We start from the raw sequence: 14,069 nt of genomic DNA, 5'->3' as shown, positions 1-14,069 counted from the left end.
TTGTCTCACAGACATTTCTGCAGCTCAGAACAAATAGTGGCATTCGGTAATATTATTATGATGATGATTCAAAGGTGATTCATTCCAAGATCATTGGAAATTGTGACAAATTTGGCTGCCATATTGGCACTAAACTCTAAAATTAGATCCACTACATCATAAAATGGATTTGAATAAATGTCCTCCAATAGAAAACTGTAGAAGTTAGTAATTCAAACATGGCATCCTCAGTTTTCTTTCCACCATCTTCTAAATAAAAAAGAGGCTCTGTGTGTGTTATAGAAAAAAAAAAAAAAACTACTTTGTTCTGTTTTGTTGTTGTTGACTATAACGCATATTTTGCCTTTCTTATCATGAGTACAAATTAAATGCCGCAAAAAATTGTGTAACATCACTATCAAGCTGCATTATGCTGGGGATCAGGCACCCACCGTACTAACTGGCATTTCATAATACAACTAACCAGCTTCAGGGGATGCTTTAAATGGGACAACAACCATCAGTCACTTCAAGGATATTAAGATTCTAAAAGAGCTATGTACAGAGAGAAACTATGGGCATGGCGCTACAAATATGGCTGCACTCATCCCATTCAAACTTTCAGGCTCTCTCTCCTCAAGTATCGCTCAGCACACCTCCAGTGCCTAATGGGAAGTGTAATCCTTTCATCAGTACTGCTACAACGTTGCACATGAGATGAAAATAAAGTCTACTTGTGACGCACACAAGATTTAAATAAAAACGACAGCCGCAGTTTGGCACTTTGATGAAATTTCTGCCAATGTTTGGACCCCATTGACAATGTGGACAGAAAATCCATCACTTCAGCCCTACTATTTACAATGTATTAAAGTACCAAGAGTAAATGGTAATGGTTTGCCCCTCTCGCTGCTACCTTGACTACTTGAAAGTAATTATTTCTAGTGATGGATTACTTCATTTCATTCTTGGTATACAATCAACTCTACCCATCTTTCCTCACTTTCTTCATTTCAAAGCCTCCTATTAGTCTGGAAATGCAGAAATTAAAGGGACAACAACCAGGAGCTGCTAAAAGAAATTCTAGCCTGTGATTCCTGGTGGAGAATAAGAGCTGCACTGTCCCTAGACATAATTCACGAATTATGGCAGAAGGTGTTTTCAGTAATAATAAGTATAATGTCATTAACTGAACAGGACAAAAGGCTAAACGGAGGGAGAAAGGCACAGTTGGCAGCATAGGCAGGTGGTGTTTTCGATTTTTTTCCAGTGTGACAATTATTCTTATCCTTGCATTTCATGTGTATATTGATGTTTGATTTAGAAAAGGAGAAAACAGAAAGAAGTATGAAGCACTAATTCACAAATACAGACTGCACACCTCAACTATAGCACAGTACACAACAGTCAGAGACTGAATTGACATTATGTGGCTAAAAGGTATTTATTAGGTAAATATATCCATATACTACAGTAGTAACATTTAGTGCCTGTGTTGAATATTTTACTGATCAAAATTTCTTTTAATGATTTTAACAAATCACATATAGCAAAAATTTTCTTTAGAGTTTACAGAACAAATCTTAATATATTAGGATGTACCTGATGAAGTCAGAAGAAAAAAAGGTGCCATGCACTACATTTATAATTTATCTTGTACAGTAAATACTAAATAAAGTATACAGTAAATACTAAATATTTGAAAAAAAAAGGAACTTACCCATTATGTAAATAAGCTCTTAAAGCTAAGCTAGTTTTTACATTGATCATTAGTACAGCAAAGAGAGCAAAGAAAGCTGTCAACCCAAAGCAAACCCGGTACACAGCTTCATAGCCTAAGAAGATTTCGCAGTCTACAATCCCATAGTCCCGTTCACAGAAGCCAGGGATCTATTGGTTAAAAAGAAGAAGAAGAAGAAGAAAAAAAAAAAGTATTACGCCATAAATTGTATTGTAATATAAACTATTGATAAAAACTTTTATAATCTTTTCAGCTCTTTGAAATTAAAACATATGTTAGATGAGCAAGGGTCTCAACACATTAAAATTGATAATGCTACCATTATTTTTTGCAAAACTAGAAAAACAAACATTTAGCCTAGATACAACTTGTTCGCTTGGGCTAGCTATCTGACAATATAAGCTTAGAGGTTTTTCATATATACAATATAAAATTTAACTTGGGTCATTCCATTTTAATTAAACTGCCTTTACATCACTCAAAAATGAGTACTTTTTATTTACATACCTTAGTTTTTAATTTACTTTTCTAATACAAATTTTGTTTTTCATGAGTTATTGTTTAATAAACATCTTTTGACATATGTATGATCCTTTATTCTTTGTTTTCTAACATAAATACATCCTACACCATGTAACCAGCAGTATAAGTTAACCACTAAAACACTTTTTGATCACTGTGAATATACATCTTTTTCTTCCTCTCTGTATGTTAACATATATTGTGCAAATGAGGGATGTTCAAAAAGTTTCCGCACTTTCATATTTTTGTGGGAAACAGTTGAAGGCGGGAGGAGTAGTAGTTGGTGGTGTCTGAGAGTATCATGTGACTGGAAAAATTGCGTCACAAAGGAAAGCAACTATGTAGAAAAATGTTTGAAATTCTTAATAAATAGAGTTAAAAACAAAGCACGGAAACTTTTTGAATGTTCCTTGTACATACTGCACATGTATAAACATACACACACTCGATTTACGTTTACATATATTCTATGTGGAAGAGGTGATGGAAAATAAGTACAGAACATTAATACATTTTGCAATTGCAATCTATCATTAGGGTGGCACAGTGGCGCAGTGGTAGCGCTGCTGCCTCGCAGTAAGGAGACCTGGGTTTGCTTCCCAGGTTCTCCCTGTGTGGAGTTTGCATGTTCTCCCCGTGTCGTTGTGGGTTTCCTCCAGGTGCTCCGGTTTCCTCCCACAGTCCAAAGACATGCAGGTTAAGTGCCTTGGCGATCCTAAATTGTCCTTAGTGTGTGCTGGGTGCCGTGTGTGCGCGCCCTGTGGTGGGCTGGGATTTGTTCCTGCCTTGCGCCCTGTGCTGGTTGGGATTGGCTCCAGCAGACAACCGTGACCCTGTGTTAGGATATAGCTGGTTGGAAAATGAAAATGAAATCTATCATCATTACGTTGAGAAGAAGAATCTGAATGTTTTTTTCGTTTTGCACCTTGAATTGAAATGTTTGCAGCAGTACTAATTTTTATGGCACACCATCAGCATTGAAGTAAAAACAATGCATTTTATTGTTACATACATAAGACAATACATTTCTTGTACTTTTCCACAAATAGTAGTACATCAACCCACATATTCCTACACCAAATTCCCTGTCCACATTTAAGTCAAACACTTCTTTTACATGCTATGTGCTGTCCATGGATTGTTCAAAGAGGTCTAGGTTTAAGATGTTTATCAGCTTAAACAAGTATATAAGCCTGGCTTCAAGAAATGATTTATTGTATGTTATTAAAAGCAGTGGTAAATACAGTAATGTCTATGAGGACCATCACTGAGTAAATTGTTGCTAAGAGTCAACCTCTTTTAGATTAATAAAAGGTGTATTTTTGTTTCAGGTTGTTTGAATCAGCACAAATGTAACAAATTACATTGTGAACCGAACTAACTCAATAAAAACAACAGAAGCAAAGATAAAGTATAATACTCTGCCTTAGCAACTTAATCACAAAGGAAATTAAAAATAGAGTTGTAAAGATTAATGGGTGTAGTGTTCAAACTTTAAAAATGTTCACAGACTGACTTCAATGTGTTTTCCGAACTATGACAGTCACATTATATTGCTGGAAATTGCATCTCCATGTGTTACACTGTGCCACAGATAGTTAACTCACCTTTTTAAGTTGTTTCTCCATACCCGGTGCAAGCAAAATGCCAGAAAGAATGGTCCCAAGAAGTACAAGAGAAGCATATATAAGGCGAGTCACAGTTGAATTTTTGATGTTAGGGCAACAGCTGCACTGCAAGCATGTGGCACTGCAGCACAAACATGGCACCTGCAGAATTACAAAAAGACGTATGTAAAAAAACCTGCTATCTGCTCTCTGTGTGCTTACATTTAATGATGGAAGTAAATCCAATTCAAAATAATTTTAACTTAAAAATATGTATTGTTATACATTATAATAAACCTTAATGAGTATGTTTGAAACACATTTACTTTTTATTTTTAAGTTAAGTAAACAGGCATACTCACACCCCAAAAATGTATCTAGTTTAATGTCTTAATGTTTCATGAAATCAAGGCATGGAACAAATAACAATGGCAAATAAAAAAATCAGTTATGGAATCATTAAGTGTACAAAATTGTATTCAGATTTTTGATTCAAAGTAGCCACCTTTTGCTGATAGAACAGCCAAACTGTGGTAACCCTTTTGATTCAGAATGCCAATCACTCCGTACAAGTCACCAACTCTGCCGCAAAAGAACCCCAGACCATCACACTTCTCCATGTTTGACAGCTGGTATCACACATTGAGGAACTATCCTTTCTCTAACTTGATGGCGTACAAACACCCTGCATGATCTTCAAATTTTGCTTTATCGGTCCATAAAACTTTCCTTCAGTCTGCAGTAGTCCACAGCTGGTATTTCAAGGCCCTATTTTGTCCTTTAAGAAATGGCTTTCTTACTGCCGCTCACCCTGTCAAACTTGCAGTAGAAACTAACACTTGCTTTTTTCGACCACTGTTAAGCTGTGCTTGAAGCTGTTGAGCTGTGAGGTGCCTATCAAGCAAGCTGGTGATCCTCAGAAACTTATCTCCTAACTGGGTTATGACTTTGGGTCTTTCTACTAGAATTTCTTCCAGTTTCAAATTGCCTCTGGATTGTGTAGGACACCGTACTTACTGACACTTTTGATTTTTTTTTTTAAATTTCTCTAAATGAAAGGCTTACAAGAGTAATAATGTTCTGTCTCATTTAATTTGTTAATTGCTGTTTTCTTGCCATTATCACTGGAATTTACAAATTTCTGCAATGTAATATTGTCCAACTAGTACTTCCAAGAGTGCAGTAACACAGTCTGTTACAACTCTGCTTTAAGACACACAGAGGGTTTTCAAGTAATCAACAGAAGTTGGAACACCTGTGCAAATTGTTTGCTTCTACTTGCAAGGCTTAATTTACTTTAATTCCTGCAGAACATATATACAGGGGTTGGGCAAAAGTAGGTTTACAGTTGTTCATATGGAAAAAACATGCAGGTCATGATATAACAATAGCTTTATTAACTTAAAAGAATGTCATAAACAAATAATAACTAATTAATAAATACTAAAACAAGAATAAACTGTGCTTCATGTACTCATAACTGTATACTTACTTTTGCCCACAGATAGATAGTCTAGGGGGGTCCGCCCCCTGCTTGCTTCGCTCGCCCACCCCGGGGTTTGGTTTACCGGATATACAATTTAAAGAGATTGTTATTTTTATGGGAATTGTTACATATGCTTTTTTCACTTTTACTATAAAACTTTTGTAAATACAATACTTGTCCTTTATTTCCGGCCCCGGGTGTGATTAAATCTTTCTCGCAGGACGTATAATGCTGCTCGTGTTGTGAAGGGGGGCGGCTGAATGCACACTAAGGAGATGCCATCGGATCATCTGCCATCTTTCTGCTGCTGTTGCGAGTTGCGAGCTGCATGTTCTTTTTGTCACGCTGCACATCAATCATTTCAAAGCCTGTACAGCAGCTGTCCTTTTGCCATCTCATGTCTCTGCCGCTCACGTTCTGAAAGGGGGAGGGGGTATTAAGGGGGGCTGAACGTATGCTAAGGAGAAGCAGTCGGATCATCTGCTAGCTTCCTGCTTGTCGTTGTTTTAAGAGCTGGGTGAACATGATGTCTGTCTGCCAAAAGCATTCCAACAACTGCTTGGTTAGATGTCTGTGAACTTGTTTTAAATGTTGTCTCACGGGATGCAAAATTGTCTAGATAGATATACTTATATATACATACACACATGCACATGTAAATACACACATATATATAATATTACTACTGATAGATTAAATAACAAAGAATATAACAAACTAAGAAAATTTCAGTTTGTTTGTTTTCATTTATTGCTTTTAAAGTAAATGAAATGCAAATTTAAAACATGCAAAAAAACAAAAATATGGCAAAAGTTATCACATTTTTCGTTAATGCTGAAGGCTAAGACATAGTTGCCTTTTGACAACTATGTTACGTAGGCATATTAGTGTTATCTCTTGCAGTACATAGAAAAAAAATACATATTTTTTACATGTATAAATAAGAAATAAAACATAATTGAGCAAGCTGAAATGAAGCTGTCATGTGCAAATATATGTTTAAGCCAAGAAGGTGAGGAGCAGAAAAAGACTAAATCCCTCTAATCAACAAGCAAATATATAGTACAGTGCAACGCTCAGTTACAAGGACCATTTAATTTCATTATTCCAACATTTAATTTAAAAATGACAATGTAACATGTGATATTATTAAACCCGCATAATGCAGAGGTGCAGAGAACTGGAAGCCTATCTCAGCAGCATTTAGAATAAGGCAGGAACAAGCCCTAATAGGGTGCCAGTCTATTGTAGGATTCACTCATTGGCTACTTTACCTAACCTGTAGGTGATGATGAAGGGAAACATGCAAAATTTATAAAAACCATCCACAGTGACTAGGCAAGAATTCGTAACTGAGGGCATGTTATCCATGAGGCTGCAGCACTAACCACAATGACTAATTCCTGTCTTGTGATTGACTGATAGGATAAGCTCTGGACCCCCTGAGACTCTGAAATGGATTAAGTTGGTTCTAGAAATGTATGGATAGATGGCATAAAACATTGTTTTACTTTGCTTTACGTATCTGCATTTAAACTCAAGAAAAGCCTGAACATTGTAACATTTACAGCTGTTACATTTACAGGACTTATAAATGTTTGAATTTTGCTAATCTGTGGCTAAAAGATTCCTATCAGATTAGTTGTGTGCTGGTAACATTTTTTATTGTAAAAACTTGCAGTACAATATATATGAAAAATCCAGCTTTATTAAGAAAATTCTCCTTAGAAGAGAGGACCACTTGGTTAGACAGAATGAAAAGAGAAAAAAAAAGCACAGCAACCAAAACATAACCATTTACAAAAATAAAAGATGAGGCTAAAAGCACATAGGGCAGAGGTTATAGCTTGTGGTTTGGTTATTGTGTGCACTGAGCTCCAAGATAGGGCTTATTATTATCTGATAGTGTGGCTCTGAATATCCTCTTCAGGGGCTGCTTTTAATATGTCTACTGTTTCAGTCAGAGGCCCAATCATTTCTTGTTCTACCTGTAAGCCATTAACTGTTCCTCTTCTATGAATTATTGCATTTTCCTCAGTTACTTTGAGCACATAAGCCTCGAAGACATTTGTACATCTTCAAGTTTAAAGGAAGCCAGTGTTGTGGTGGTGATACTATTATCTAGATTTGAAAGTTGATGGGAGACTGGTTTTTCATCTTCAAGCTGTACTATTTCAATGCAAATTACAAGTACTTAAACAACAAACAAATGTGAGATATTTGAGTTGTTATTGGGCTTCAGTTTTTGTTTTTTTTTTGCTCTGATTCATTTCTGTTCATTCAATCTTCTTTGAACCTCTCTGGAAATCACCACCTTATCATTGTAGAGAGGTTCGTTTTCCCCTGTGACCCTGGAAGATATGTTCTGAGCAGAAGTTCCTGGTATGGCCTCCTAAGGCAAATTGGTCCCAGGTGAGGGGTCAAACAATGTGTGATCCAAATGCCCCTAATGATCCAGATGCACAAATTTAAAAAGAGCACCCTGCCCCATTATGGGATTACTTCCACCTGGAAGGAGTGTCCATGGGCAACAGCCTGGTGGCTGAGCCTACCATGGAGTCCAGTTGGGCACTGTCAGAAAGAGCGATGTGAGACTGCCCTCCTGATGGCCCACCCGCACAGGTGTGCAGCGGTCAAAAGAAGAGGTCTTGGCGGACTGGAACAAAGACACACTGACTCTTGGGTCGCTGAGCCCCTGCCTGATTGACACCATGTTAGGTGTTAGAACAAGACAGCTGCCTCTGGGCAGCTGGAGGATGCAGAGGGGAAGAATCTGACTGCCATAGGTGCTTATGCACCAAATGGAAGATCAGAGTACCAGACCTTCCTGGAGTGCCTTGAGGAGATCCTGGAAAAGTTCCCTGCTGCAGACACCATAATTGTGCTGGGCGACTTTAGCACCCATGTGGTTAATGGTGGAGACACCTGGGGCTTCATGTATAACGCTATGTGCAGAATTCACACTAAAACATGGTGTATGGACAAAAGTCGAAATGTGCATACACACAAAAAAATTCAGATGCAGAAAACTGTGCTTAAGCCAACTTCCACGCACTTCAGCTACATAAATCCCGGTCTGCGTGAAATGTAACACTCGCGCACGTGCCTGCCGCCCCTCCCAGACTCCATCCCAGAATTACGCCTCTTTGAATATGCAAATCAATATACATCAATAAAAATATTCCCTTAAGTTTAGCGTTCCGTGAAAAGACAATGGCAAAAGCACGGGGAATACAGAATATCAGCGAATGCCAAGTGGAGGCAAAGAAAAAATATACTACTTGTTGGTTTAAGCAGTTATAGAAACAACTATATATATATATATATATATATATATATATATATATATATATATATATATATATATATATATATATAGATAGATAGATAGATAGATAGATAGATAGATAGATAGATAGATAGATAGATAGATAGATAGATAGATATGTGTATGTATGTAGATATGTATATATGTATATGTATATATGTATATATATATGTATATATATATATATATATATATATATATATATATATGTGTGTATGTATGTATGTGTGTATATGTATGTGTATATATATGTTGATATATGTATATATATGTGGATGTGTATATATATATATATATATATATATATATATATATATATGTATATATGTAGATATGTATATATAAGTATATATGTTTATGTATATATATGTTTACATAACCTCTTTAACACACTACTTCTCCGCTGCGAAGCGTGGGTATTTTGCTAGTAACATTATAAAGTTGGTTTTATTGTTAATATATGGTAAATGCTTTGTCAGACAGTGGGCTATCTGGCACTTGAAGTAAATTTGTAGTACTAATTTGACTTTTACACTGTTACCTATGGATTTTGATTAATTAGTACTGTTTACTACAAAAACAAAGTTATAACCAGGGTGTTTAACTCTGATTAGAGCTAACCTCTCAAGACTTTTGATACACAAGTGACAGTATCTTTTGCAATATGCTATACATAAATTAAAATGCATTTGCTAAAGGTAAGCTTTAGTTATACAAAATGCACTAATTTTGTGTTAAAAGCTCGATGATATCCAGCTTGTTTGTAATTATCACCAGATTTGATCATCTCACAGTCCGTCCCATTGTGGACACTCTTCTACTGTATAGGATTCTGCAGTTGTATGGTGCACTATTTTGCCTCTCCAAGATAGATACCTTAAAAGAAAATGTATGCAGATAAGAATGTTTGTTCAAAGAATATTTGTGTAACACTGTTTTCATCTACTGTATTTACTTAATTGCTGATCAAAATCTTAACACACCAAATGAAGAATTTTAGGCCGTTGAACTTTATGTTCAAACTTAGGAAATTTTAACCACATTTTATTAAAATAATATGGAATTACTTGAAAAGAAATAATTTGCATCTGTTTTTAATTTTATCTATTTATTTTTTGATCTTAATGTTATTTTTCTCTTGATGATGTTCTCTGATATATTTAGATCAAATGTACATATCACTAAAATATGCAAATAAAACTAATTCTAAGAAGTAACGGACAGAAAAAATGTAATGGACGAAGATGGAGGCAGCAATGGCACTGTTTTAAAGGTAAATGCTTCATCTAAGGCTTTAGTTTCTGAATCTATTTTGGCTCATGAAATCTTTCATATACATTATTATATTCAAAACTTAATCTCTGTCTTTTGAATTTTGGTGATGGGAAAAAGAAAGGTAGGCTGCGGATCAATTTAGATATTGTGGTTGTGATCTTAGAAATAAAATGCCTACTATTATTATTATTATATGAATACAAATTGGGGAAAGAATCCATAGCTAGTTCAGGATAGAACTGGGCAGTTATGGACGGTTTCAGAGAAGCCACACTGTGCAGCAAGCAGCACAGCTACTAAGAAGAGACCAGTTATTTGGAAATATAACAGTTTTTGCATTGCTATTGTCAAACATAAATGTAACAAGCCATTGTCATAGTGGAATGAGAGCCTTTATTTCATGCATGAAGCCATACATTGCAAATAAAGCAATGACTCCTTTAACAGCTGCTGATTACCTTTTTAAACACTCTTAACTGAATACAGTATGATGTAATTTCTTCCAGCTAACTTTTATTGTCCTTGTGAGTTACTAATAAACCAGGCTATGAGGCCAAAATCTCTCTTCCATGCTGGAGCTAGAAATTTATCTGGTTAGCCTTGTACATGGTAGCACAGCAGAGCTCAGGGCAAAACTAGGTCAAACATCAAAGCTTAAATGTAATGCTTGTTTATAGCAAAATAATACAGTTCACATTAATTAAAGCACTTGTAACTGTATTTAGTTTTCATAGTCATTCAGCTAGCTTTCTGTTCTTCCTTGTAAGTAATTATCAATAAGACCTTTATGGTGCAGTTAATAACAATCATTATATATTTGTCAAACATAAATAGACATCCTTGTTTGAAGGTGTTTATAGTGGATGATGAAGAATAGCACTGTACACCTGAAAATAACAGTGCTTTTTAAAACTGAAAAAATGTATTAACTGAAGTTACAGTCCTAGTTGCAAGACTGTTACCAAAATAGAACATTAGAAGAATCTAGACCAGAACAGGCCATTCAGTCCAACAAAGCTCAACAGTCCTATGCACTTGATTCTTTTAAAAAAACATCAAGTATAGTTTTGAAAGTCCCTAAAGTCTTACTGTCTACCACACTACTTGGTAGCTTATCCCAAGTGTCTATGGTTCTCTATGTAAAGAAAACTTCCTTCCTTTGTGTGAAATTTACCTTTAACAGGTTTCCAACTGTGTTCTTGGTGAAGTCAATTTAAAATAACAGTCTCGATCCGCTGTACTAATTCCCTTCATAATTTTAAACACTTCAATCATTTCACCTAATTTTCTTTTGCTTAAACTGAAAAGGCTCAGCTTTTTTAATCTTTCTTCATAATTCATCCCCTGCAGCCCTGGAATGAATGTAGTTGCTCTTCTCTGGACCTTTCCTGGTGCCGCTATGACCTTTTTGTAGCCTGGAGATTAAAACTGCACACAGTACTCCAGAGGAGGCCTTACCAATGCATTATAAAACTTGCGTTAGAACCTCCTGTGACTTGTACCACACATCGTGGTATATAAACTAAAATTCAGTTTGCCTTCTTAATGGCTTCTGAACACTGTCTGGAAGTTGATAGCATAGAGTCCACTATGACTCCTAAATCCTTCTCTTAAGGTGTGCTCTCAATTTTCAGACCTCCCATTGTGTATTCAAACCTAACATTTTTCTTCCTATGTGTAATACTTTAGATTTACTCACTTGAAATTTCATCTACCACAAAATCTGCCCAAGCCTGTATGCTGTCCAAGTCCTTCTGTAATGATTTAAAGGATTTCAAATTATCTACCAATCCACCTATCTTGGTATCATCTGCAAACTTAATTAGCTTGTTACGTATATTCCTATCTAAATCATTCATATATATTAAAAATACCAGCAGCCCTAGCACTGACCTGTGTGGAGCACCACTCTTAACATCAGCCAATTCTAATAAGGTTCCTCGCACCATCAGCCTCTGCTTCCTGTGTCTGAGCCAATTCTGCACCCATCTACAAACATCACCATAAACTTCCACTTTTTAGTTTGATGCCCAACCTCTCATGTGGCACCTTACCAAATGCTTTCTGAAAGTCAAGATAAATAATATCATATGCTCCACTTTGATCATATTCTTTTGTTGCTTCCTCATAGAATTCCAGAATGTTGATAAAACACGACCTCCCTCTTCTGAACTCATGCTGACCATTCAGAAAAAACTCCCGTACATGCCATGGGCTGCTCAATCTTATCCTTAACAATTCTGCCAGTCACCTTTTTTATATAACTGGATAATATTTGCCATTTTCCAATCCTTCAGAATCTATCCAGTGCACAGTGACTTCTTAAAAATATGTGTAAAAGGTTTATATCTGTACTCGCTAGCCTCCTTAAGAACTCAAGGGTAAATATTATCTGGTCCTGGTGATTTGTTTGATTTCAGCCGATTTAATCTGAGAAGCTCTTCTCCCTCTACAATTTCTAAATCACTCAGAACCTCCTTAATAGTCCCATTTACGTCTGGGAGGTTATCCACTTTCCTCACTTGTGAAAACCTAAAAAAAATGCAAGTTCAGAGCGTCTGCTATTTCACTGTCTATCTTTTAATTCTCCTTTACCATTCCTGATGCACTTCACCTCCTCCTTGACTGTTCTCTTACTACAAAAACACTGAAAGTATCTCTTCAGGTCATCGTATCTGCTATATTCCTCTCCAACAGTCTTTTAGCCTCCCTAATATATCTTTCTTAATGGTTACCCTCATGTTCTCATAAGCCTTATGATTCACTTTGGAGTTATTAATCATATATGCCTTATACAGCTGTTTTTTCCTTTGCAGCTTCTTTTTTAACTCTTTATTAACCCACTGTGGAGTTTTTTTAAATTACCTATTAATTCCAAATTTAGGTATGTACCTGTCCTACATTATATGAAAAACATTTTTAACGCTGTTCCACTTTTCCTCAACTGTTTCCACACTTAAAAGTTTATCAAAGTCTATCCTCCTTAGACTCTGCAGCATCTGCTCAAAATTGCCCTACCAAAGCTAAACTTAAAAATTTTAGTCTTCGCATCCGCACTCTTACAAAACACTGAGAATTGCATTATATTATTGTCACTTGATACTAGTGGTTCAATCACCTCTACACCCTCAATTCTGTCCTGATTAATAAAAAATACTAAATCCAGACAAGCTTCACCCCACATTGTTGCTTTAACATACTGTACTGTGTCATGAAACACTCACTGGTTACTTCTAAAAACGTCTGCTCTAATGCTCCGCTATTTACAAGGTTATCAGTTAATCATCTTATATAATACGCTACCATAGCTGTTCGTTTGTCTGTCCAGGATTTAAAAATCACCTGTAGCTCGCAAACCATCTGAACTATTGACCTTAAATTTGGTACACATATACTACGTGACCTCTACTGTCTGCTTTTGGGGTGATAATTTTTATGACTCTTTTTATTTTTATTTTATTTTATTGTAGAATCAACTGAAGGTTGCTGAGGGTTGTGTTGGTGTTACCAGTGTTCCCAGAAGGAGGTGTTTCATCTCGCAGGGCACCCTGGATATCATTGAGAGGAGTCGCAGCGCACGGCTCAATGGCAACTCTGGTCTGTACCGGGAACTGAGAGGGATGGCTGCGAGGGCTCTGAGGGCAGATAAAGAAGCGTTTGTTAGAGGAATCTGTGAGCAAGTGACACACCATCTGTGGTCTAGCAACCCACGTCCTGCTTACAGAGGAATCGAAGCATTACGCACATCTGAATCTGTTCCTTGGAGAGTCGCAGTCAGGGCAACTGATGGAATGGTCCTTACTGATGACACTGCAGTTGTGACCCGCTGGGCTGGCTACTTTGAGCAGTTGTTCAAAGCTGATCCTGCGGGTAGGATTTCTCTGGGTCCAAGGTTCTTAAGGCTGATCCTCAAATTAGCTGTGAACCACCCAATCTCACTGAGATTACACAGGTGGTGAACCATCTGAGGGGGAGAAAGGCTGCAGGGATCTGTGGTATCCGGAATGAACTTCTCCAGGCTGGTGGCAAGTCTGTCCTCCTGGCATTGCAAGCAATCTGTGCTTCCATTTGGGAGACTGGCATCATCCCAACTGACTGGAAAACGAGACTTGTCGTCCCTATCTGGAAAGG

The 14,069-nt window shown here is 36.6% G+C and overlaps 1 protein-coding gene across 2 annotated transcripts in view; it reads right to left on the bottom strand.

The window, feature by feature from the left end:
* The window catches only part of LOC114659521 (serine incorporator 3-like), a 113,404-nt gene that overhangs the window by 53,876 nt on the left and 45,459 nt on the right, over nucleotides 1-14,069 (bottom strand). For both annotated transcript variants that reach the window (XM_028812051.2, XM_028812052.2), the window contains exons 2-3: nucleotides 3,850-4,011; nucleotides 1,700-1,869 (exon numbers count right to left, since the gene is read on the bottom strand). In XM_028812051.2, coding sequence (XP_028667884.2) covers nucleotides 1,700-1,869; nucleotides 3,850-4,011 — 332 coding nt within the window. The remainder of the gene's footprint in view (nucleotides 1-1,699; nucleotides 1,870-3,849; nucleotides 4,012-14,069) is intronic.

The sequence above is a fragment of the Erpetoichthys calabaricus genome, chromosome 10 (assembly GCF_900747795.2).
Source record: "Erpetoichthys calabaricus chromosome 10, fErpCal1.3, whole genome shotgun sequence".
NCBI classification, from domain to species: domain Eukaryota; kingdom Metazoa; phylum Chordata; class Cladistia; order Polypteriformes; family Polypteridae; genus Erpetoichthys; species Erpetoichthys calabaricus.
The sequence above is the reverse complement of the archived record's forward strand: the minus strand, read 5'-3'. Positions and strand labels throughout refer to the sequence as shown.